At 38.8% G+C, this 27739-nt stretch overlaps 1 protein-coding gene across 6 annotated transcripts in view; it reads right to left on the reverse strand.

Annotated features, from left to right (window-relative positions):
- Positions 1-27739, reverse strand: part of SH3D19 (SH3 domain containing 19) — a 159739-nt gene that overhangs the window by 6443 nt on the left and 125557 nt on the right. For 5 of the 6 annotated variants that reach the window (XM_019641242.1, XM_019641246.1, XM_019641247.1 and 2 more), the window contains 11 exons: positions 22260-22367; positions 19849-19961; positions 15477-15538; positions 14202-14466; positions 11901-11969; positions 11594-11734; positions 7190-7262; positions 6134-6264; positions 4293-4351; positions 2233-2435; positions 1776-1828 (listed from right to left, as the gene is read on the reverse strand). In XM_019641242.1, the coding sequence (XP_019496787.1) occupies positions 1776-1828; positions 2233-2435; positions 4293-4351; positions 6134-6264; positions 7190-7262; positions 11594-11734; positions 11901-11969; positions 14202-14466; positions 15477-15538; positions 19849-19961; positions 22260-22367 (1277 nt within the window). The remainder of the gene's footprint in view (positions 1-1775; positions 1829-2232; positions 2436-4292; positions 4352-6133; positions 6265-7189; positions 7263-11593; positions 11735-11900; positions 11970-14201; positions 14467-15476; positions 15539-19848; positions 19962-22259; positions 22368-27739) is intronic. The other variant, XM_019641243.1, reaches the window with a different exon arrangement.

The raw sequence follows: 27739 nt of genomic DNA on the forward strand, positions 1-27739 counted from the left end.
GCTTGATTAATCTATACTTTTAATTTTATGAAGCAGTTAGCTCTAAGGCTGGCAGAATAACCACCCGAATGTGCTGGGCTAGTATGACGAAACGCTCCAGCAAGAATGCTTTAACCCCAAACGTATCAGAGGAAGGTCCTGCTCTGTGAAGAAGTGTTTCTGCCAAGTCTGGGAGCCCTGTGTTCAAAAGGCTCAAGTAGGGAGGAGAGGAGAATGCTAAGGGCAAAGGCTTGGAGTCAGACAGGCCTGCGTTCCAGCCCCAGCTCTGCCGCTTCTTAGCGGACACTGGTGAGATGATTCTCTTCTCTGAGCCTCAGCTTCACCTTAGGTTGCTGTGAGGATTAAATGAGATAATGCATGTGGAGCCCTTAGCACAGTGCCTGGCATATCTTAAGTTCTCCACAGCTGATGGCTTATAAAACAAAAACAAAAAACCAAGCAAACAAAACCTCCTAACCCTAGCCCTCTTGCTCCTGCGCTAGGGTAACCAACCCTGAAGAATGGTAATAATCACTCCCAAGACATGCAGGCAGCGATGCATTTCCTTTGGAAATCTGTTGTCACTTTCTTCCCTGTTTGACTGGATCAATAAGTAGGTGGGGATGAAACAATTAAGAGACACACAGCCCAATGACCGGTTACATTCTGACGACCCCGTGAAGCTCATTCTTTTAAAACAGGTCACAAAACACAATGGAAGTCACATTCCTATTCAGTTTAAACACTTCTCAAGTCATGTTATACATGTAAAAATTTTAATCCAGTCTTCTCTCTTTCCTATTGTAAAAAATGCAAACGTTCTCTAAATATTTGGCAAATGTACGAAGAAGTGGGAAAAATGCCTACTAATCTATAATCTTACCACAAAGGGGGCAACTGAATGTTAATGAATAGTCTTTCTATGCTATGTATTCAATTTCCTGTAAGGCATGTTCTTCTCCCATGACATTTATCGTATTTCCCCATGTATAAGACACTCCCATGTATAAGACGCACCTTAATTTTGGGGCCCGAAATTTGAAAAAAATGTGTTACATAAAGTTATTGAACTCAAGTTTTATTCATCATAGAATTCATACAACTCTTTACTTGCGGGAAATGCAAGTAAAAAAATATCTACAACCACTGTATAAGACGCACCCAGTTTTTAGACCCCAAATTTTTCAAAAAAGGGTGCATCTTATACATGGGAAATACGATATTTTATAAATCTAGTTTTCCATGGCCTCAGAACATTCTACCAATCAATAATGATCATATTTAGGTTGTCTCCAATTTTTTCCTATTATAATAATGCCACTATGGCTATCTTTGTGACTAAAACCTTGTCTCATTTTTAGCCTTTCATAGTCAGAAAAAAAAAACCATTTTGTCAATTCTCTTTTTTTACACTCATATAATTACTTATTTAGTGTTGAATTGTGTTGAATCTTTGTTAACCAGGTAAGTTAAATGTTATTTTATTGCTGCTTTACAAGGCATTTTCTTGATTACTAGTAAGGTTAATTATCTTAATATTAGCCACTTACACCATCTCTTTTATTCGTCAATCATGTCTCTTTCCTTGTATTCTATCAGGGTTTGCATGTCTTTCTAATCCATTTGTATGAGTTCTATATGCAAGATAGCTTTTAACTATCTAACTGTTTATTTCAAACATCTATATGAATTGAAAAGTGATTTCATAACATTTTCTCTTGAAAATTATGATTTTAATATTACTCCCAGGGTTAAAAACCTGGCTTTCACTACAGTTATCTATTCAAGGAGCTTACCTGAGAATTTGCTCCACAATCTTCCTTTTTGGTCTTTGATGATACATTTCTGCCTATATTAAAAAAAAAAAAAGAAGTCAAAACTTTAGATGTAAAGACCATTGTCTTCATATTTTGGCTATGACACTCTGACCAGGCTCTGTCCTCTGTGGGTTTATTTCCTTTTACTGTGAAGTGAGGGAGGTAACCATTGGTTACACTCTATAGTCCATTTCTGTTTAAAAGTCTATGATTCCTCACCTGCCATTTCTGATATGAAGCTATTACTAATTGCCTACAACACCAAAAACAGCTCTTTGAGAGATTACCACATCATGTCTATCCCACACAAATGACCACTGTAAAACCATTTCTTTCTCCCTTAAAAAATATGGCAATTGGATTATTATGCAGCTTAAGTATTATCCTATTATTTGGTTTACTTGAGTGAATCAAAAATGATATTCTCTATACTCACTTAAAACATTTGTACCAGAGGTGGGATGTTCTTCAATAAGCTCCACAAAGTGAAGGGGGAAAACCCCCGTTTTGTCTCGAAGTTCTCCTCTGGCCCATTCTTCATTCACATACTCTTTAAGAATAATAGTTTCTCCCTCCGAGAAACTTAACTCATCATTCTGGTGTCCAATATATTCAAATCGAGCCACACATCTTGGACCTCTGAACAAAGATTACATTTGTGGGTTACACTAGATTATGAACGTGCAGAATGTGTTAAAATCTTCATTTAGTTTTTCAATAAATATATATTCTGTTTACTATGGAACAAGGTATAGTGGGCATAATTTAAACTTTTCCATGAAAAAGAATAAGCTACATTTCTAAATGATAGTCCTTACGTTTTAGATCTGAACCTAGTTACTCAGAAAGGGTCAAGTCAGTGTGACAGAGACATGTAGAATTCCATAAGCTGGGGGTCATTTATACTGCCATGTCTTCTCATCACCTTTACTTCATTACAGAATCTCCCCAGTCTCCAAGTCTTTGTATTCTGGGGCCAGTCTGAACCCCCTGCTATAAATGCACCCAGTTTAGGAGCGCTAAGCCTAGGGCTCTCAGGGCAAGCCAGCCAATTCCCACAGGAGAATGTGAGGGCATCAGCTGGGCAGTGTAGATGCTCAGTATATGTTGAATCTGTCAGTGAGTTGTATATAGAGATGAATGGTCTTCAAAGCTAGAAGGTTCGAAGAAAACAAACTCGGAATATTATCTTACAACACTTAGTCTTAGACCTAACACTGTTGTTTTAAAAATGGTTTTGGCAGCTTCTTTTAAAAAGCTTCATTTCTGAGAATTAGAACAATCCTTAAATGATCTGCGATTCTGACTGAAATTAACATAAAAGCAGAGATAAAACTCTGTCTCTATAAGGCAAGATTTAATACCAAACCTTCCATTTGAGGCTTAAGAAGTTTCCGTAGCAAGGGGCTAAGGAGATGGAACTGCCTGAAAAGAAAAGGTTGGTACTGGCTCAAATCAAATTCTGATTTAAATCAGGTCAATGGATCAATGGCTGTGAAAGACCACTTTAAATTCAACCTGCTGACACATGAAACGCTGCTTAAAAACAGGAGAAAAACTGAAATAGTTGAAATAGAATCCAACTATTGTGGTATCAGAAGTTTTCTTATTTGTGGTGAACTTTGCATTTATTTTCTAAAGTCCTCAGGGAAGCATCTCCTTATGTCTGACCTATTCAAAGACAGGTTTACAGTCTTCGGCAGGTAGCGAATTCTATTAATTTGCACATTTAACTGGAATATAAAGTTGCACTGAGGCAGTGTTTTAAATCAGGGAGTTACAATGATGCATAGAAAGGTACATAAATTGATGGAAAGGTGTTCAGACATGAAGGCGGACTCCTCCACCTTAACTCTTCCTTTACTTTCTTCTAGTTCCTATTAAAAACAACACAGTACAAAATATAGCGCAGTTTTTGTAGGGTTCTTATTTCTATAAGGTTGAAATAGTTTCTGTGACAAAAATATCTGAACCTCCTAAAAATTTGTTAGTAGATAAACACCAGAAGGTCAAAATAAAATACAATGGCTGATAAAACCATCTGTGCTCAAGCTGAGGCCAGGCTGTGGGAGGCATCAGGCTCCTGTTTGTGGCTGTCTATATGTACTGAATTGATATGGAGAATTGCCTATGTCAGCTTCCATCAGCATGTTGCCTTTTCATCAGAATTTCAATCCACTATGGCTTTTATACAAGTAAAGTTTTCCTTGTAATTAAAAAAGACACAGTGAGGGGGCCGGCCGAGTGGCTCAGTGGGTTAAGAGGTCGCTCAAGAGTGCGAGCTCTGAGCAACAGCGGTTCGATGCCCGGTCCGAGCTGAGCTGCTGCTGAGCTGCCAACAGGTGGCAGGATGGCTCAGCTAAAAACAAACAAACAAACAAAAACACAGTGAGAGTCAATGACCACACATGTAAAGTGTTTAAGCTTGGTAATTCTTTATGATATAAATGCTTGCCTTCTTTGTATTTTGTGCATAAAAACACAAATACAACTTACTTAATACAGTGAGATGAAACCGATTCTGTTTTCCCATTTTCTCCGTCTGGAACATCAATCTAGTAAAGACAATTGTATATTTTCAGATGTTTGGTAAGGTAAATTTAAGGCTAGGCAATTAGGCAATGCATGATTGAAATTAACCAGTTTAGTGAGGTGGTAAACTGATTAAGTGGTACCCTCAGGGCTAAAAGGTTAGAAATCCAAAATTTGGATTTGGAAAAAAATAAAAGTATAACTTGTGATACAGTCTTTCTTTAATGGCCAATCAACCCTTCTCTTATTTGCTGGAGTAAGCACATTAATACCATTCTACCTCTGAGTTTTCCCTGTTCTGTATCCTCTAAGTTGAAAACTTCAGATGAGGTGAACTTACGATAGAAACTAGGCATCAGGCATTCGGGCACTATCATTACTCAATGAAATTCTGCAATACTTTCCTGATCCCAAATAAAACATTTTAATCACACTTGTGGATTCTCCCCGTTTTCATAGTTCTGGAACTTTTTCTTTTTCCTTCAATGTGAATAGGGAAGAAAGGAATTAATACTCATGAGTATCTACTAAGTAGCAAGCACTTTGTATAATACCTCCTTTACAAGGATCAGTGGAGCTGGGTTGTTAATAAAATATCTGACCATAATGCATTCAGTCTGAAAACTACTGAAGGCATTGAGATTTATATTAAATAAATCAGTGCGCTTCTTAATGAATTCTAAAAGCTCAAAGTTTTAAGACAACTTTTTTAAACTTGTAGGCTTAGAAATAATACTTATACCAATAAGGCGGCAGATTCAGTGTAACTGATTTCAGTATGGTAATTGTGCTTTTCAAGTACTGCTACATTGGGCAGAAGAAAAATGAGGAAGAGTGCTAAAACTAACATTATTCTTAATATTAATTTAGAGAACGTGGTTGGATTTCTCCAAAGAATCAGGGCATACAAATACTGGACAACTGTTGAGACCCACATTTTGTAATTCAGGAGAATCAAACTCATTTATACTTGAAAAATACAGGTTCTATGTTATATTTGTTTCCTAAATTTCTGATACAACAGAAAATCATTTACTTCCCTCCTCCCCCAAATAGCTGTTAATGCTCAACTATTTAAGCTGGCTTTATTGCTCTTTTGCAGTATCAGTAAGCTATATCAGAGACAGAGTCATACTCTTCTTATTGATATAAAGGGGCCATCTGACTTATCCCCATGCTTCGTAGCCACCTGGGCCTAGCACTTAGGGCTGGTCCGTACAGGTCTGCTTTTACAAGGTAGACTGTGAGGATGGATAAAATTCTGACAATATAACTTTTCCCCAATCAGATTTGAAATTTTCATGTGAAAAACCATTAATGTACCACCATCTCCAATAAAAGTACTTTAGTATTCCTAAATCTATTTTTTGGGGATGGAAAGAATAAAAGAAACCAAAAATAAAATGTACTTCAAAGAAAAGGAGAAATGGTACCATAACCTTAGAAAACATTCCTTCAGGACAATCTAGTACCATTTCAGTTTGTTTACTCAATGTTTCAAAGAATTAACATATATCCTTAAGTGTTTACCAACCCTCCAAGAATGCTGATTCACAAGTTGACCTGTAGTGTTTTCTCACCTTAGGATTTCAGATAGCATTTAGGAATCATGTTCTAATGATTCATAATATAAGTAACCATTATTTAATTGAACAAACCTTTATTGTTTGAACTTTCCAAATACCAAATGAATCAGTGGAAGAGAGATAACTAGAATCAAAGAATCTATGTTACTTTTTCCCAACTGCAAGTTATGCAGAACCTACTGAACACATGACCAATTTAAACAAGCATGACCCACTTACAATCACTTTGACATAGTTGGCAGGAAATATGCCAGTCTGGTTTCTGCATTTCCCTCTGTACCAATCTGCACCTATTTTTTCCAGAAGATAAATAATTTCTCCAGAAGTGAGGTTCAAATCATCAACTTGCTCTGTAACATAAAATTATAATTGTGTACAATGAATTATTCTGGTTGCAGATTTGATTAAAGCAGAGCACAAAGTAGCACTTAGTTCTGTCCACTGAAGCAGAATGTTCCACTGATTCTGAAAACAGATTATACTAATCAAATTGCTTTAAAAAATGTATCTTTTTTTTGGATATTGCTGTTATGAACTTCCTCTTTTAAGATTAAATTAGATACGTTTGCCATGCATTGATTGATAGAAAACTGTTAAAAAAAACAACAACATTGCGCTGGCCCATGGTTCCTACTGTGCCAATATAAACCTTATGCTGATTATATATTTAACAATGAAAGGGTTTATAGATATGGTATAATATTTTTATTACTCTCAATCATGCTTAAACATCATTTCAATTTCAAAATACTAACTAAGAGAATGCTACAGATCTTTAGCAAGTAAATTTACTCACCCTAAAATAAAAATCAGTCTACCAAGTAGATAAAATGAGGTTATAAATAAATCAGGAGTTTATTTGTAGTCTTGGATATAAAAGGTATTTAAAAATTGATTATAAAAATGTATCTTTTCATTTCATAAGTAATAGCTGAGCTACGTGTGTAGGTTTTATAGTTCTTAGGAGAAAAGAACTTCACTTGTACAGCTGTTTTGAAAGAGTTAAAATGTTTGCCACTGGTAGGTAATGTGCTATTTGTTCATTGGTAAGGGGAACATGCCCCCACTCCCCGAGCAGTTTCAAAGGCAAGGGTATGCATGCAACTCAGCTCTCTGGAATGGTTGGGTACAATGGACCATTCCTGAAGGCAGGGTGATTGATAAGGTGACCTCTCCAGTCCATGACTCTGCTGCACAGAGAATGAAGAAGGATGCCCTTGAGAGATTAACCAAGGATCCTGGATCCTACCCCTTTATTATTATTTATGTCCTTACCTGCTGGAAAATCATGAAGAACGACAGCATGAGGAACGCTACTGTCAACAGGCTCCAGCGCGTGGCTTGGATCCTTAGGGGGGAAAACATGGCTGTAAATGAAGTGCGCTGGATGGTGCTAGATTTATATCCACTCTGAGACCATTTTTTTTTTCTCTCATTAGAGTCCTCTTGACATTATGAGGACAGATGCAAACTTGAGTCAAATAAGAGAATCATTATCAAGTTGAAAACGCATGTGTCCTTGCCAAGAGAGGACAGAAGTAACTCTCAGTTATAATCTCCTCGAGCATTTTTTAACCAAAGAAGGAAAACAAAACAGACTTTTTTTTTTTTTTAACCAGTACCTATTATACCCTGAAGTAGTGGTTTATGACCTCTTTACCTTTCAAGGGTAGTTTTCCCTAAAACTGTGATCGGGATTAAATCTTAAGAACAGAAACTTAAAAGTTGTGTCTTCATTAAGATGAGCAAAGAAGGAAGTTCTGCAATTTATGCTCTTGCCTTTCATAATGAAAAGAGCCAATGACTTCCACAAAAGTATAATTCACAAAAAGTAAAATCCATTTCATTTATTGCCACTTAACTGAATGTTTTCTTTAATTTAAAGCCAACACTACTTCCTCCTATGCATGGCCTGGATTTTCTATTTAAACTCAATGGTTTATTCAACAGCAATTCTAAATAAATTAGCAAAGAGAATTCAATATTCTCTCCCCATGTAGCCAACTGCCATAGATTGGCTAGAGGGGAGGGGAGAGTTGAAGAGTGACCTTTTCTTATTAATAAGCAGTTGTTATTCTTAGTTTCTTTTTATGAACAGACAGGCTAATCCACATCATCATCATCATCATCACCATCATCATCATCATCATCAAATCGGGTTGAAGGGTAACATTCGGAGTTACAATTTAAAACTCTTCAACACTGGCAAACCTGCGAAATAAATGAAGGCTGATTTTTGTGCCTCTGCTTACCTCTTCACGTCCTTCACTGACTCTTGTCCCCTCAGGGGTGTCCCCACACTTCTATTCCTCTGTCCCTCCCCCTGGCCATCCATGATGCAGCCATATGATCAGACTGCAATGTGGATAACAGTACACCCTTCTCCATTTCCACCCTGCTGCACCTCTGCTCAGATCTATTCTGAATTTCCCCTGCTCTTTCAGCCAAAACGCACCTCTGGAGGCATGCTGCAGTCTCTCAAGTTAGGGAAATGGAAATACCAATTTACGTCAAGGCAGTAATGGCTAACGGCCATTCACCAAAGTAACACTGACATTTTCTTAGGGGCTGCTCATTGCTGTTTTTTAAATAAATGAGCATCATGAGAATTTCAGGGACTATGGAAAGCAATCGTGAAATATTTGAAGTCTAGAGGGACTTTTAAAAATTATCATTTACATAATTTAATATATGTGTGGTTTTCTTTCTTTTTTCTTATTTACATCTGTGGAAAAAGGAATGACTTCAATAAATGGTGTTAGGGTAGATGGTTCTCCATTTGTTAGAGGCCTACCGCACACCAAACACAAACATGAATCTGCAAGTGGACCAACAGTCTAAACATAATCAAGCCTGAGAAGGCAGCAGAGGTGGGGTGATAACCTGTGCCCTCAATTAGCTTCCCTTGTCTGTCTTCAGTATACGCATAACCCTGGCGATGATGCTCGTTAACCTGGCCTGGCAGGTGAAGGGCAAGAAGAAAAGGCTCAACGGGGCTGGCCACAAGGGGTCAGTACAACTCAGACCACACTGTTAGTGGGGGATCTGGTAGATAAATCTGACATATTTCAAAGCTCTTCCTAATATGACTCCAGTTGCTAATACAAATGAGTAATAGTAATAGCTAAGAGTCACTGTTCACTCACTGTATGCTACTGTGTTAAACACCTTATATCCATTAACTAGCTCATTCACTTTTTAAACATCTTTTAGACATAATTCACATATCATAAAGTTCACCCATTTAAAGCGTACAGTTTTACTATACTGACAGAATTGTGCAACCATCTCCGCAATCTAAGTTTAGACCTTTTTTTATCACCCCCACCCCCCCAAAAAAACCCTACCCATTAGCAGTCCTTACCCCATTTACCACCCCCTCCCTCACCCCCAAGCCCGAGGGAGCCACTTCCAACTTCCTGAATTTACCTATTCTGGACTTTTATAGAAATGGAATAATACAGTATATCAATTCTAAAGACAACTCTGTGAGGAATTATCATACCTATCTCATACACTTAAAAAATGAAGTTTAGAGAGGTTGAGTAACTGCCTAAGGCGTGGAAGGGGCACTGAGACCCAGCTCCCAGAAGCCCAAACCTGTGCCCGCAGCCGGCTAACCATCTCCCACTTTCCCATGATCTGCGGATTCAGTCTCCATTGATAATGTTCAATATTTTCTGTTTACTACAGTATAACATATTTTTATATGTTATATAACATATTTTTAGAAATCTTTACCTTAAAAGTAGGCTTTCAAATACGGTAAGTTTTATTTTTCTAAAAAAATTTAATGCTAGCCTAAAAGAGGCTTCATTTTAGTATCACCAGTAGTCGGCCATCAGAGGCCAACTGTGCTAGTCTATGGTACAAGATGAGTAAGGTCATGTTTAAAGCGGAAAAAAACTTTTGACTGTTGAAAAACAATAACTTGGGCCAGCCGAGTGGCGCACTGGTTAAGAGCTGGCTTGGGATGCCAGAGGTGTCCCCCATTCAGATCCCGCGTGTGAGAGCCAGTGACACTGCCCTCTACAGCTGATATGCTGAACAGCAGCTCAACTTGGAGCTGGGCTGCCGTGGGCTGCCGTGGGTTGCCAGCAACGGCATAGGCTGCAGCCCCTGCTGCAGTGGGTTGCCATGGGCTACCGGCTACCGTGTGTGGCCAGCAGCCAGCGTGAGCGGCCAGCAGCCGCAGTGAGCGGCCGTCCAGAGGACGGTGACTGATCTGCCTCGCCCAGGAAGAGCACAGTGATGGTGCCAACTTGGGCCAGTGAAGCAACGTCCTCCACAACTAGACTGAAGAACAAAATGACAGCAACTTGTCTGTTCTCCTTCCCCCAATTCCCCAGCGCTGTTCCAATTCCCCAATAAAAATCTTTAAAAAAAAAGAAAAGAAAAAAGAAAAACAATAACTTCTAAAAATAAATAGATAAATAACGGGAGAGACCTGTTAGCTCAGCTGGTTAGAGTGTGGTGCTGAGAATACCAAGGCTGTCGGTTCAATCCCCGCATGGGCCACTGTGAGCTGCGCCCTCCTTAAAAGTCAACTATGCCATTGTAGCATGAAAGCGACATGTAACCAATGACCATGGCTGTTCCCCAATAAAAATAAAAAAAATTAAAAATAAATAAATAACTTCTAATTTTTGTGGCTTCTGTTTTTCATACATAAAAGCTTTTGGCAGTCCAACTCTCCTGGTCACCCATCAGTGTGTTCTGAGAGGCTGGACAGCTGTGACAGATGGATAATGCTATATAAAAACAAAGAGAAAATGAGGATAGAAGACCTTGCCCCATATGAACTACACTTAAGAATTTTCAGTATCCCAGCTGCAACTAGCTTAACACTTCTCTCCTCTGCTCTCCCAATATACACATTTTCAGTTTCTCAGCAAACTTCAAAAGATAAGCTGCCTTACAAGAAGAAAGAACTGGACTAGATTATGAAAACGAGGATGAATGATAAACCAAATACTTGACTTGGGTTAAATGATTGGTGGGTATAATTTTTCATGTTTGCTACATTAACTGATAGTGAAAATTTAATTGGATAACTTAAGGAACTCTTTGTAAAATCCACCTCTATACAGTGTTCAATGGCATTTTTCCTGCTAAACAAATGACCTTCAATGATCACAGTATTCTCTCAGGCTCCGCAAATTGGTTAGGCCTAAATTGTGACTCCAGGTTGTTGGATTACGTTTCATTTCATTATTTTATGAGCTATAATCAGAGAAATGAGGTTTACACAAAGCTTAAATCTTAAAGGGAAGTGCTTTTTTATGTCAGACTTAGCATTTATAGGGCCCCTTCTAAAATAATTATCCATTCTGCTAGGAAAGTAATCTCTGGCACTTTACTAAACATCTTTGCATTATTTAAAAAATAAATGGCCCTCACAGTTGAACATTAATGACTGAGTGCTCTGGTTGAAATAAGTCAGCATGATATGAAAAAGGCAAAACATGTGGTAGTCACTGTATATCAAGGTGATTAGTAAGGCAGTGGCAAGTCTCTTAGAAGTAATTTATTCTTAAAATGGAATAAAAACGCTACTGTAATTTTTACTTTGGTTAAAATAAACGTGCTAATAAAAACCTAAGGATGGAATATAATTAATAGTTCTATGAAATGTGCTGCCATGGCTGATCTGAGGGCCGTATAATATTCATTTCTTACGCTTGCTCTGCTTCTCAGATGTTCATCAAGTGGGGTGATAATCTTCATCTGAGACAGGTGAACTCTGCCAGCATCTTCTCCCTTTTGGCATTCCAAGTAATTGTTTTCTGCCTGCTTCAGCATCACGAGTACGTCCCCACGCTGTAAGGTACAATACCCCTCTCTGAAGCAATTATTATTTAATAAAACATTATTACTTTTTCCACATTTTAATCTTTGAGGCCTAAAGCATTTAATAATGTGTAAAGCAGTAACAGAGGCCAGTGGTTTTTTCACGTTCCTCAGTAAAGAAAGAGCTCCACTTTACCTTACAAGAGAGTTCGCCGGGGTTTTGCGAGACAATGTCTTCATTGGCAATTCCATGAGGCACAGGCAGCTTAAACATAACCAATGAGAAGATTATTCACAATCAAATAACCTCCTCATAAATTGCTGGTCACTTGGGGATTTGGCACGTGAGCGAGCCCAAAGTGCAACTTCTCCAGCAAACTCTTGCCCCGGCTTCCTCACGCTCTAGATCCAGCAGGGCCTGCCATTTCTCATGGATACTAAGAGGAGTTGGGGGGCGTGGAGTTGAGCCCACAAAGCCACAGTGGTTGAATGTGGCCTAAAGTTCTCTTTAACAACCGGAACCAGGGAATTCTATTTTATAGAAAAAGGTCCACCAAGTTCCCTGGGTATCTCAAGGGTGAATACTCAGCACCTGACCTCACAGCCTGTCAACACCCGCCTTTAATTCAGGGTTCTCAATGGCGGTCTCCTTAGGGCTGACCTACTTGGCTGGCTGCTTCCATTTGCCTTGAAGCTCACCTTCTAGAGTCGAGTCTCTGATACCAAGCGTCTACTTAAAGCCGCTTCACTGCCCAACCCCAGTCACGTACTGGTCCACGCAGCTCTGTCTGATCTTAGAATGCTGTTTACATCTGTACCCCGCCCTGGCCAAGGGACTCTGTTCCCTGCCATGGAAAACTTTAGATAATGAGTACATGTCAGAGAGACTTCACAATACAAAGGCATGCCCAGGAAATGTGATCACACAAGCTCACTTCCAACAAGGAAAGGGGGGCTGCCTGGGCCCTTCCATCACTCAGGAGCAAAGATGGAGAGCGCAAGGGTGTGAATCTATAAGGCTGGGTTGGGTAGTGCTACTTCTCAGCATCTCTGTGGGAGTCCCAGGACTTACACAGTACCGGTTCCTAGTTAGCATTTAATGGTAGGGTAGCCATGGAAAAAAGGAGGGATTTTAAGGAACTATTTCATAACGAGACATACTACTCTAATATACTGTTATTTTGAATTTATTAATTTGAGTTCTTCAAATGCTTTGTTGACATTATACAGCTATGCTAAGAACCACAGGCAAAATTTGGCTTCTCCTAAATGAGGCTCTTAGCATGGAATGACCAAAACAAGTACAGACTTCAGAACTAGTAATGCTATTTTCATAGTATGGAATAATGGTTAAGAGCATAGGGCTCAGTCAGTTGATCTGTGTTCAAATCTTGGCTCCACCATTCACTGGTTTGCAACCCTGGACTAGTTACTTAGTTTCTCTGTGTCTTATTTTCCTCATCTATATAATACAGATAATAACAGTACCTACCTGACAGGGTTGGTGAGAGGAATAAATGAGTTATTTTATATCTATAAATTGCTTTGAACAATGCCTGTCCCATAATAAGTACTCAATACATCAACTACTATTTTTATTTGTTTTTAAGTAACCTGTCCCAAAGAATACTCCCGGGTTTCAGCAATTAAAAATTTTATCAGTAGAAACGAACATGAATATATATATATATATAAATATACAACCTCTTTCTTATTTTTCTATACCCTTCTCTTAGGAGGATTTTGAAAAATCCTAAATGGCTTAAAGTCAAAACAATTTCTGGCTCAATGATGGAAATGTAGCACAATGTAAAATTACTAATTGCTGTTCTTGTTAAGAGCTACTGTCATACAATTGTTTAAAAAGTACAAACAGTCCTGCTCTCCTTATCATTTTTATTTGTTCTAGATTTTGTCAGGTTATCCTGACCAAAGTAGAGAGAGCACATCAACTCTGTTTTTAAGTGTGGCACATGGAGACAAAGGTGTACGGTCAAATGATAAGAAAAACGTTCAAGAGAACAAAATTAGTATCTCAACTATCTCAATTATTGGCGAAAACTTCTAACTGCTAACTATTAAATGGACAGTGATAATTAGGTTTACAAAAGGGGAAAATGAAGGGAAAACCATCCATCTAGTATTAATAAGACCTTTCTTTTTACTTCATTTAAAATTTTACTCTGTGGGCAAGGGATATAAACTATATCATCTGTCAGAGTTACTCCCATTGGTCTAATCTACTAGGTCAGGTGTTTCAGAGTTTCTGTTTGGTTAATCCAAACAGAACTGCTTCCTTTTCCTATATTTCTCCTAATAAAGAAACCCTATTTTAAGGACCAAGGTTTTTTATGGTCTACATATCTAAAGCACTCTTAGGATCAAGGATCAAGTCCACATTTGTCTCATTGTCTTTTTCTAAGGAATAATGAATGGATCTTCTATGTACCTTAGGACAGACCTTTCAACCACAAACATTTTTAAAAGCTAAATTTACCATGTATTTCTTGTAGAGAGAATGTCCTGGTTTAGGGCGAGGGGGTAGCACCGGATTTTGACTTTTGAAAACCTGACTCTTGGCTTTTGAGAAGCTGGATACCAAGTTACTTTGTTTTTTCTGAAGATCCACGTCAGAAGAAGACCGATTAAAAGGCAGTTTTTTATTTGATGTTTTGGTTGTAGAAATTCTAGGGGGAGGTGGTCTCTCAGGGGCTCCCTTTGGAGGAGGCTGTCGAGCTGGTATGACTTTTCCATTTATAGGTCTGAAAGTTAATACAGAAGCTGTAGTCAGTGCTTGATCAATATTAGGTTCTGTTTTGGCTGCACACGCATGCGCACGCGCATACACACACAGAGCTTTCTGCTAGTGTAATACAATTTTCTGAAACATGCGGGGTATGCTATTTTTGAGCAAATGGCTGCTGCAATAAACATTATATTATTAAAGGAAATGCCATGGTGTTCCAGCTTCCTCTTATCTTGCACTAGAGATTCATTAGTTCAATACAAACAAGCATTTACTATCACGAGCTCTCTAAGGCCCCATTTACTCTTAAACACGCCATGACTGTTTTAGGAAACTAAGCACTTTCTACCAAAGTCTGAGATGAAAAGTGTATAATAGGATATCGGGTATGTGTGATGTGGTCTAGTACATGATCAGAAGAAAAATATGAAACTCCCCTAATAGTCATTTTATAGGAATTATTATTCCAATTCTCATTTAGGTTAAAAAAGCTGTTTTAAAAATAGGATAGGATGACCATTACTTGGAAAGCCTTTCCTTAATCCCTGTGATAAAAATAATTTCTAACATCTGATAGCTTCACAGTTTATCATTCAGGTAGCCCTGGAATTCAGGGCTGGTCACCACTGAGCTCAAAAAGCCTGTCTCCCTTTGGAAATGCCAAAATGGGGGAGGGGGAGAGGGAGAGGGAGGGGAGAAGTGAGAGATTTAGAGTTCATTCCAGAAGCGGAGTTGTTTCAGGTTCAGAAAGGAGTCTTGTTCATTTGAGGAGAAGTAACAGAGATCCATGTACATGCTCTGTGAGTTTTTGGATTGTGTTAAAAGATAGAAGGAGCAGAGATTTCTACAACCAGCTTTCAGGAGCAGACTGTAGGCTAATGGTCTGGGTGAATTCGTGAGTTTAATGTATCTCTAAAAGAAGGTCTAAGGACAACAACACTCAGCTTTGACGACAGAAAAAAGAGCCCAATCTCTGAGTCATTAGTTGTTCTCTAACTTACTTTTTGAAAGTTTTCCCATGCTTACCTTGGTGGCAGCCTTGGGGGTCCTCGCACAGAACCTACTGTTTGACCAGCATGGTCGGATTCCTGCAAGTATCAGAGAATGGTTTTTTGTTAAGTTAGTCAGAAACAAGAGCTTGTCAAGAGGAATTTTGGACAACTTTTTGGCTGGATCTATAAGTGGAAATGTAGCTGAGTTAAGAGAAAGTAAAACAAGTTAGAAAGTTAGAGAATGAGTTTTTAGTCTTACGCATTATTGGTTCCTACCTAAATTGTTCATGTCCTAATACAAGGGAAGATGGGGGTGGTGGAGGGTGTCTGCTATCGTGGATCATGGCCCAACCAACTGCCCTGCATGGTGATACACCCAGCAGATTCATGTGGTATTAAGGATGGATGATTATCTGAATCGCAATAAGTTGCTTACACAGTAAGAATGTAAGCAGGCACTGTAGGGAATTAAAACATATATATGGCCTTTATTTATCCCATGATGACACGTAAGATATGCACTGCTCCTAAGTTTAAACACATAGTAAGTGAAGTAATTAGTTTGCTCTGCTTAGAACAGGCAGATCTCTTATCACTGGATGATTTATACACTGTGCGGTGGGTCTTGAAGTAGAATGAGGTGGGAACATAGAAGTTTAAGGAATGGCCTGAAAGGAGGGCGTGTGAGGAGGAACAGAAAAGGGACAGGAAAGCAGAGAGCTTTTGCCACTACAGCAAAGGGGCTGGAGGCGCTAAGAAGAGCTTTGTAGGAAAGAGTATAGGGGTTAATGTGAAAAACAAAAGATAGGTCGAGTCAGAATGTTGTAGCTTAATATAATAGTAGATGACAGAAACTGGATGTATGGAGCTCAATAGGAAGATTCGTCTAGGGGAAGGGATTCAAGCTGTGCTATTTAAATAGCTTTTCTGAACATGTTATAGCCCAAAGATTGGGAAATGAGTATAACACATGGAAAGTATTTTCAGATCTTCTGTTGAATAAGAAGTTAAAGGATTTCAAAGCCAAAACTTCTGATTTTGTAGGAAAAAATTCTCACTAAATTCTTCTAATTCTCACTAAATTCTTCTAATTCTCACTGAACACCTCTCTCTCTCTCTCTCTCTCTCTCCCCCCCCCCCTCTCTTTCCACCACTTGTACCATCTAAGCCTCGACAATGACATCCTGAAAATAATCTCTCTCTAAGACCTCATTAGGGGAAAAAATACCAGCCTTTTAAAATTACACTGCCTGTCTTTGTAAAGGAGGTCTCACTATAGCTAGATTTCTTTGGGTTAATTCAGACTGTATTCCACCTTCTCATCTTATAAATGAGTTAAAACTCACTTCCATGGTTTTTAATTCCAACTGAATATTTGTACCTTTTCTTTAAATACCAAATGATTAATTGCCAATAACTGTGATCATTGAAATATGTTTCAATGTTTTAAAATCCCATTTTTAAAAACAAATTAAGCTTGCCCTTAAAACTTGGTTGCACTAATGAGTTCAGTTAATGTAGTGAGGCGAGTCACCAGCTCATAAACCCTGCAATATTCCAGACTATAATCCATGCCTGATAAATACACTGCTGCCTATACTTCCCCCTGACAAATACTGCCAAGATGCTTGAAAAACTGATTTACTTCCTTGGCCACTTTTAAAATTAAAACAAACAGGAAAACACTCAAGCAGATAGGCAGGAGCTTTTATTGCTTTTCTCAAAATGATAGTTGCTAGATACCTTAATGATTAGGAGCAACTTTTAAAAATATAGATGTATACATTTGACACAGAAAGTTATAGATGATGTACTGTAATAAATACATGTCACATAACCCTAAATTTGTACCAAATACTAGCTATAGTGTTCTCTAGGGTGGTGTTATTTTATAACAATCTTAAATATTTTTTTCTCAGTTTTCTACAATAAGCAAATTCTAAATGGGGGGGGGGTGCTCTGAGAAGAAAAAGGCAGTATATGCAAATCCCCCAGGAATGTTAGGCTCCTTCTGGAAGGCACCACTGTATCTGACACCCTTCACATCATGAGGGAGGGGGCTGGTTCCTGCAGAAGCCATTGTGTTAGTATGTGCTCAGATTCAGGTTTATGCACAGGTTCTGCCAACCATCTTTGGAAGATTGTTGATTAGGGATTTCCTCCTCTTCAATATTCCTACATAACTGGGGCCTCTCTGCATCTGCTTTGTGTAGCTTTTTTTTCTCTAGCTCTGACATCCCTGAATTTTGGCTTTTGGTTTGTTTGGATAGGAATTTTAGTTCCTGGCAAACTTGGTTTTTCTACTCCACTGTCCCTGTAGATACCATCTTTTTGTTCATCTGTACTGGAATGGTTTCTTACATTCTAATTTCAAAATAATTCCCAGTTTCTTGCTGTATTTTCAAAAGACATTTTTTCCAAGACCATACACTTGTCTGCTGAAATTACTGAACAGCCACTGCAGATGTTTCTTCTTGTCTTTCTCCAGGAACTGGTACCTTGTCTATGTCCTGAATTCATTAGCCGACTTTTGTGCTAAAGCTGTGGTTCCTTATATGCACAGAGTGGTGTCTCCTGGCTCTCCTCCTGTACCAGCTGGCAGCCTCCTTGTGGGAGGCTCTGGGAGCCATGGGTTCCCATGGTGGCCACAGGATACACAGAAACATCTGTTTCTGCTGAAAGCATGGTCCCAGTGGCTCCTACTGTCCTCATCCTGAAGTCCCTCATCATTTCAGTGAAGAAAGTGAGATTTTGCAACTGCAGCCACTTGTCCTGAGATACAAAATTCTCCAGCACCCAAGGCAGGAAAAATAGTTGAGAGCTTTTTTCCTGTGCCTCATCAGAAGACACAGTTGGCAAAGACCGAGCCTATCCTCACAGGTCATACCACTGGAGAAATAGTCCTTCTGGAGACCCTAACCCACACCTGAGGCCTTTATGGTCTCTGGTCTAAAATCCATTCGGTAACTGTAATTCTCAAACAAAAGAAATTTCTCATAGATTTGACTTCCTGGCCTTGGAAATCTGTGTGACATCAGCCAAATCATTTAACTTGTTGTCTGTTTCTCATCTTTTCTTCCTTCAGACCCAATGTGTCTCCTATGGTATTATATTATATATTATATTATATTATGTTATTATATTATGTTATATTATATTATAGCGCAGCACAGAATGCTTTTATCCTCTCTTTGTAAACAGTGCAGGACAGCATTTCCCTCATGGTGTTCATATGAGATACACACAATTATGAATATAGTACTTCTCCAGATGGCTTGCTGTATTCTAACTTCCTTCTCTTTTCTAAAATGGGAGAGTTGCTTTGTGGACTGCCTAACACCAATGTAGTAATACCTAATATTTCAATAGAGCTTTATGGCTTACAAAGCCAATTACATGAGGTAATGAATGCTATGTATGCCTACTCATCATGCCCTCACTCTCTTTTACAGCTCTTTACAGTGGATGCCAGAACCTTCTCAAGTAATTTTTCCTCCATGCAACTCTGGGATTTTCCTATTCAACAACAGTATGGTAGGGCCCCATCATCCTCTTTTGAGATTTCTTGGCCCAGTTTTAATAAAAATTCATTATCACGTACTTTGAAAATGCAAGTGATCACTAAATTTTAATTCAGCCCACAGGAAAATCTCATTAACTTGATATCGGCTAATTCAATTTAATGTCTTCTTCAAAGAAATTTCTCTTCAACTAGAAGATTAGACGGTTTGCATGTAAAATAAGCATAGTTAATGCACAATATAAAAATATTATAAAATTTGAACTGAAAATTTGGTCAAAGACTTTAAGAATTGGCTTCTTTTGAAACAAACTTTAAAGATAATCTATCATATGGGAATTTCAAAAAGTATGGGGAAATGGTGTTAAGGTTGGAAAAAATATATATATATATTTATATAAAACAGCTCTTTGACCACCATCTGTTAACAAGTACATGGTAAAGCACCTTTTTTTAAATTTAAGAAATAACGTTTCCCTAAATTTCAGATTAATGAATTCTTATGGTAATTATCTTAAAATAATGTCACTAATAGCTATTTTAAATAAAAACAGATAACTAAGTTAAATCTATTTCCACAAATACTACAGGTTTTTAGAGATTTTCAATAACTTACTCATTATTAGTGCCATTTAAAAAACAATGTCAATATATTGGGTATAGGACAAATTATTTTATGATGAAGTATAATGAATTGGCCTAATTATTTCATGCTATATGGATTTTAAAAATATAGAACATCACATTAAATAAGTACATGAGGCTTAGAAACTGGTTTGTAATAAAGGTATTTTTTTTTCTCTTTATAATTTGGACATAATCTGAGTATTGAAAATTAGTGCATAGCTTGGTCTTCAACCTCAGACAATCTATAATGACCACTTACCAAGCTTCTAGTTCTGTCAACATTACTGAGCTTTCCAGATACTGCACTGTAAGTGTTTCCAATAGGCTTTTCAGTGGGGAGAGGAGGTGGGCTTTGTGGATCCTCATGTAAACCTGGAAAAATAGCAGTGATTCATCAACAATTTTTGGTCTTTGGGGATTCCAAAGGATGAAATGACTGCAGCTTGGTTCCTTACAAAAATGGCTATCACAAAGAATAGATAGCTAAACAAATGAGAAAAAACTCCCAGAGAACTTCAGAAAATTGATAGGTTAGTAGACATCAGTTAATTTTACCGAATGTTTTATAGAGAATAAAAATAATACTGAACAATTACAACAGCCAACATTTTTGAGATGCTGTTATGTGCCAGGCCATTAAATTAAGGCACTTTATTCATACACATTTCTCCAACCAACATCTAGCTACATGCTAGGTCTACATAGTCCACTAGCTAGTAGTCACACATGGTGATTTAAACTTAAATCTTAATTGTTTAAAATTAAAATTTCAGTTCCTCAGTTGCACTAGTCACATTCCAAAGCCACATGTTGCTAGTAGCTACCATATTGTAAAGTACAAACATAGAATATTTCCATCTTTGAAGGAAGTCCTATTGGGCAGTACCACACTAAATATCCTACCCATTTTACAGATGAAGAAACTGAAACTGAGAAGAAAATATACCAGCTATCCAAGGTCTTAATGCTAGTAATCGTCAGAACCAGGGTTTTGAACCCAAGAGCCTGTGCTCATTGTAATAAGGCATGCTGTTTCTTGATAGCTGGTGTATCCAACCCCCCCATCCATGTAATTAAATGTGTTTTCTGATTCATTAGTTCCAGATTAATGGACATCATGGCCCCTCAATTTAACAAACAATATTTTTACATGCAAAGTACATCCTTAACTCATTGATAGTGTACCCCCAACCCCAACTTAGGTTAAAAAGAAGAAAACAAAGATGGCCAGCTTTCATTACTGACAGCTAATTAAAATCTGTGCAAAAACACTTAAAGGAGGCTAAACCTATCTTTTATACATTGACTTAGGCATTTAAAGGAGATGGGAATTTTTCTCATTCTTTCCAAAGAACACTCTCTGTGTCCATTTCACATAAAAAACCTGAAACAAGAGGGTGGCTTGTCAGGTTCTTGTTTTATCCATGGACAACAAACACTCTCTAAAGCAGGAAAATACCCAGGCCAGCTACCAGAAAAACAAATATTTAGGGAGAGGCAAGTGTTCTTAGTGACAGGCAGCTTGGCTCTGGGAATTAAGACACACACAGGAACATTCCAGCTCAGTTGTCATCCGAAGACTTTCTCTGTGCTGCAGCTTCCTTCTTCTTAACAAGGAAATACTGAATCATTTAGGATATAATGTTGTCGTGACAAACAACTAAGGGTACAAAGTAGTACCAGTATGAAAGTAGAGAGGAGACAGCTGACTGGACATAGGGATTATCCTGGGTGGTGGGGGTGAGGGGGCGAGGTAGAGCTTTCCAAGTGCACATAACACGGTCTGCAGAGGTCTCAATGAAAAAAGCGGCATTCGAGCAAAACCTTGAAAGAATGGTGAAGGAGGGAGCCGCACTGGGATATCTTGGAAAAGAACATTCTAGCCAGAAAAAACAGGTCCCCAGGGGAAGGGGCTGACAGGTTCAAAGAAGAGCAAGGCGTTTTGCACACTAAGCTTTTCTGTTCTTCCCTCATCCATTCCAAGTTCTTCAGACACCAAAGGTCTTCCTTGTTTTTCCTCCACAGCGTATATGTATTGCTTCATAACTGTAATAATCATATTCTGGGCAACTGGCTTTTGATACAAATAGAAGCAACTCTCTAGAAACTGTCACTTCTGCTATCTCACACATACCAGTATAGGATTCAACTTCCTTAATAGTTGGAGCTTTGTCAAGATAATAAATAAAGATGCTTCTTCAATATACCCTTTTCAGGATTTCAGAACTATTGATCCAATTTATAAGGGTGCAGAAAAGAGTAAACATAGCTATGGTTAGGTCATACTGATGGCAATAATATACTTCCCGAATATATTGGAATAGCATACTCTGTATGATGGACATATGCAACTCTATTTGCTATCAGTTTCAATCACTTTCCTACCATATCTTTACCAGAGGTACTAAGAAAGGATATTACAACTACTCTGAGTTTCAGTCTCCCTCTATTCTCTCTACCTAAAGACAGTGTTAAAGAGAAATGAAATCCAAATTCACGGTACCAATTGTCGACAGAATTGTAAAAACGACTTGCTTTTAAATGTCCTTGATTATGAATAACAATAAATGGCCAATGACACATCACTTCAAAAGTGGACACTGACACATTAGCATATATTTCTCCCAGACTCGTGGAGAAGCACATAAATAAAGGCAGAGGAGTGCTTACATGTTCCTGGTTTGGCTGGAATGCGAATCACAGTGGGCTTCCTGGTGAGTGCTGGTTGAACGGCTCCTTCTTTTGTTGGTTCTGTTTTTGTGGGGAGCTGAAAGGGATCTAATGAAAAACACAGTTTATTTTGCATGTTTTAGTTAACATGGACTCAAACAAAAAACCTCATTCATAATTAAAAAGTCACATTTTTCATGCCCCTGGGAAATCTATTCAAGGGTAAACAAAATCTCAGTTTGCAGAGACAAAAACAAAGTCTGAGCTCATGAAAGGAAATAACTTGATGCTCTGTAAATAATTCATATGGCTTTTCTCCCCCTATTATGAGAGAGATCCAGGCCAATCTTGAATTATGTAGAAGCTACTATCTTTCATGGGAGAGCAATCATTTCACAAACGTCTGCCTGACAATGAGGGGCCACTGAAACGAGGAGCCATTTTCCCCCGTCCTGAGAAGCCTTCCAGATCCCCCAGGAAGGAAGGCCTCTCCTACACTCCTATGCCCACAGGAAAACTTATCCATGGGGCTACCAAGGGCCATCATCCTACCCAGCACCACGCTTGGCACAGGGCGGGTGGCTCAGCAGTCTTGGGTTTAGTAGTTTAGTAAAACTACACTTCAGTAACGTGAAAATGAAAAACGTTATATCCTGGAAATAATATGACAACTCCCTTCAAATATTTAAACTTGGGGCAAGGATCCATGGAGTTGGCATTTCTCCATCTTAACTGAGTCATTTTAAAATGGGCAGCATATGCTTAGAAAAAGTATTTTAAACAAAAGCATAACCATCAAATTATTTTTTACTTTTTTTTTTTCTTTAATGTCAATGTTCTTTTCACTAGTTTAGGAAAATGCCCATATATATTTTTTTAAAGATGAGAAATCTAAAAATAAATAGACTAGCTAAAGTAAACTGAACTGCTGTACAATGGATACTCCATAGAGCACACAGGGTCTCATGAGGCTGGCTTTGCCTTTATTCACTAAGAGGCAGAGCGGGTCCATGCTGTGATTCTGCACCTGCTCTGTGGAGCTGGCCTGAGGGAGACACTCCCTGTAAAACAATGCTTCCGTGATGAACAGCATTCATGTTCTGCCTGTTATGAGCTGCAATTCAATAAGGATCACCTTTTGCTGACCAGCTCTTTGCAGGAGACGTGAAGAGCTGAGCTAAGCACAGGAAGGCCTTTCGGCTCACTGACACTTCCCCTTCCATCCTACCCAGCTCTCAGGCAACCACACCATCATACACCTACAAAAGGCGTCACTCACTCACTGGCCACTTGCTCGCATGTGTGTGTACCATGTGCCAGTAACAGCGCTGGTGGGGAGATATGACAGTCATGCACAGTCCTATTTGAAGTTTACTATCTGCCACCTAGGAAGGGCCCCCAGATGGCATGCTAGGTAAAATAATTATTATTAGGCTACTGAGAAAAAAAATTAATGATCCCTCTATGAAACCTATCAGTTCACAAGTGAGGCGAGTCTTATCTAAATTCAAAAACCCAACTCTAGATTATTATACAATATCAAACTTCAAAAAAGGCTCTTGTAATACTATAACTTTCTTTCACTGTAATTTATGTCCCTGAAAACAAACGAAGTTCCTTCTTTTAGGTCTAAACAAATCCTCTAATTCCTTGTTTTGTTATAACATTATTTTTTTACTTCCAAAGTAATGTTGACTGTAAAAATGGAAACAGTAAGAACTATATGACAGGGCCGGCTGAGTGGCTCGTTGATTAAGAGTTGGCTTGGGAGCGTGAGCTCTGAGCAGCACGGCCACCGGTTCAGATCCCACATGGGCCAGTGATGCTGCGCCCTCTACAGCTAAGATGGTGAACAACAGCTCGACATGGAGCTGGGCTGCTGTGAGTCGCCAGTGATGGCGTAGGCTGCAGTGGGCTGCCGTGAGTGGCCGGCAGCCAGTGTGAGCTGCCATAAGGCACCGTGGGCTGCTCTCCAATGGCCGGCGACCGATCTGCCTCAGCTGGGAAGAGCACAATGATCATAATACCAACATGGGCCAGTGAAGCAACATCCTCCACAACTAGACTGAAGAACAAAAGGAGAAGCAACTTGTCTGTTCCCCTTTCCAGTTTCCTCAATGCTGTTCCCTCCCACAATTCCCCAATAAAATCTTTAAAAAACTTAAGAACTATATGACAGAAAACTCCATAATCCCATCCCTTCAATAATAACAATTATCTAAATGTGGTATATCTATCGATAATATTTTCTATAATACATGTATTATTATGTAGATATTTTGCAAAACAAAAACAGGATCATTTTATATCCATTTTTTTGTTAATTTGTTTTTTCACTTTGTTCATTCAGTATTGGCTGGGTTCCTGCTACACATCAAGCACTATTCTAGATGCTGGGGGTACTTCAGTAAAGGAGGCAAAGAACTCTGCCCACATGGCACTTACATTCCAGCAGCAGGGTGGAGACAATAAACAACAAATACGCAATTCACATGGTATAGTAGAAGGTGAGGTGCATTATGAAAAAGACAAAAGTAGAGAAAGGTAAGGAGTTTCAGGAGTGGGCAGAAGGATGTAAGTTGCAGCATGAAACGGGTGCAGGGGGAGAGGGGGCCACGGCCGTCTTTTCAACAACTGGATTTTACATATTCTAATAGTTCTTCCACCTTGAATAATATACATCTGATTTTTAGGAAAGAGCAGTGCCAATGGATAAAAAGGGGTAGATACACTTGTACTAAAGCCCATTATTGCAAATATTATGCAAATCTGAACTCCCAGAATGGTTCATCTATTCTGAACAGTGCTAGCTAAAATGAAACAATTTGAAGACCCCTTATAATCCTGGCATACGTTTTATTCAAACCTAGAAATGCAGTATCTTTGCTCAGTGTATATCATTCCTTTCTGTTCTCTCTCTCCCCCTGCCATCGCCTCTGTTCTGCCTCCTTGGCCTTTGCTGGAACCCAGTGACCTACAAAGAGCCACCTTCCTTCCCAGCTGCTGCAGAGACTTGGCCATTCAGGGACTGTCTGTCCTCCCTGCCCTGAATCTTGGTTGTAACATCCCATTCTCTCAGAACTCTGTTACCTGCTGGAAAAAGGACCAGAACTTCAAGAAAAGGATGTAGGCTCATAATTGTTCATTGTGGTCTACCTTTCAAGTGGCATTTCTACTTCAAAGGCTGCTTTTGGTACCTATATTCTGTTGGTAATCAGTATAGGTTTTTAGTTGATGATTTTTTGGGGCTGTGGGTGTGGGAGAAGAAAATCTTGAGCACAAAATGACTTCAATTGTTTGCCAATTCATACCAAATTGCGGGCCAGTATACCACCTACACTCTTTCTCTCATATTCCAGGAGTGAGGGCCCAAACAAGGAAGGAGGGAAAGAGGCCAGTCGGTGCCCTTGAGGGGCTGGGCACAAGGACATCCCAACGTGCTTGCTGTTGGAGGGTCGGCCTCAGGGAACCCTGCCCCAGTCCTGCAGCACAGCTCATCTCTTACATTAAAGGGTCCAGTCATTTTATTTTAAAACCTGAAGGATCTAAATTCAAGTAGCACAGATACAACTTAAATACAAAGTATTACACAAGTGTCCTAGCTACCCATTTTTTCTCTCTCTGTTTTGGTTTGTATTTTAATATCACGTTAGCTGCTCTTTAATACCTGGCACTTAGATCATGTGTAATTATTCTACTATATGTGTCCAGAAAAAAAAATTCTTTCTCAATACAGTGAAGCAAGGAAGCCTTAGTGTTCCGGCACTGCGGGCTATTTGGCAGGAGTGAGTCTGTTTAAACGACCTCCCCCAGCACCTGCCTCGCTGTCTGTGTGCTGTCCTGGGCTGTGATCCAGGTGAGGCGCGCAGACTAGCAGGGAGGACAAGCAGCATCACTTCAGGGAGAAGGTGGAGCCCGAGGCCAGTTTTTCGTCTTGATGATGGTGCATGAGTCTCTCCCTAGCTACACAACATGAACTCTACTTTTCATGTCTTTTCATGAGAGGGGTATTTTTTCCAATAGAAATGTGAGTGGGCGGCATAAAAAGCAAGGATGGCACTCAGCTTTGGGAACTCCAGGCACCGCTAGGTGGGAAACTAGATCACTGGAACTACTGGAATGCTTAAACTTCACAACCTTTGCCCCAGTAGCCCCACTTTTGGAAATGTATTCTTCAGAAACAAAAGCACTAGAAGTGAAAATCTTTAGAAGAGTGTTTACTGCAGCATTTTTATAATGGCAAAAAAAAATCCAAAAAATTAAAAACACACGGAACAACCTGAACGTCCATCAGCAGGGGAAACGCTGACTCAGCGATCATGTACTCAGGCAGGTATAACAAAACAAAGACTAGACTTCGATCTACTGGCCTGAAGAGAAGTCCATAAATCTTACTGTTAAATGAAAAGGCGAGCTGCTGAGTAACAGGTATAGCATGATAAAAAATTTCTGTAAAAAGCAGAAAAAAAATACAAGTATATGTATATGTTTGTAAGCTTTGGTTTGGAATGTCCACACGCTCAGAAGGCTACTTACAGCACTGTCCACGCTGTTTACTCTGGGATTTGGATGGACTAGAGGGAGATTATATTACTTTTTTTTATTTTACTAAATGTTTATACTGTTCGACTTGTTACAGCAAATATGTTATTTAGTAACTAAAAAAAAAAATCTAACAAATTCAACGACAAGAAAAAGTTATAAGATAACGTTGAAATAACACCACTGCCAAACAAACCAAAACAAAAACGACTTAAAAACGGGGAGAAAGTGAAAACTCTTGTCCCTTTTATTGCTTTCTGAAGGCAATGGTGGCCATAAAATTTTCCATAAAGTACTTAGAAAAATAAAAACTCTTTTTGATACTATTCCACAATGATTCCATTTAATAGGAAATAATGCAGATATATATTTTTTAATTCGCCCATTCAAACATATCTAGTTCATAATAATTAGCTTTTATTTGTAAACTTGAATAATATAACTTTAGAAAAATCATATTTTTAAAAAATTTCTGCTCATCGTAATGCTGAGGATCAGGGCGGGATGCAGTTCTCTCTGTCTGAGACAAAATGGACAAAGAGGTAATTCTCAGTTTCTTTCATCTTAATTCTGCTATGTTCAGCTATTTGAAAAAACAGGTTCCCCCATCGTCTCCTGCCTCCTCAGTTCCCTCATAAAAGACAACCTGTTACCAACTCTTTATATATCTTTCCAAAGACATCTGTGTGTGTGTGTTTTAACACCAACAGTAGCTAAAATACCATGAATGCTATCTAGCTCTGAATACTAGCTTGCATTTTTCACCTACTAATATCTTGGAGGTTGGTCCACAGCAGGGGATAAAAGGTGGTCTACTTCCTTTCTAATTACTGCCCAATAGTCCATTGTATGGCTGTACCATAATCTAGTTCAGCAGTCCACTGAATGTTATCTCCATCATTCTGTAGTAGAAGTCCTTAATCTGGGGTCCAGGAACA

Source organism: Hipposideros armiger, unplaced genomic scaffold (genome assembly GCF_001890085.2).
Source record: "Hipposideros armiger isolate ML-2016 unplaced genomic scaffold, ASM189008v1 scaffold_58, whole genome shotgun sequence".
NCBI classification, from domain to species: Eukaryota; Metazoa; Chordata; class Mammalia; order Chiroptera; family Hipposideridae; genus Hipposideros; species Hipposideros armiger.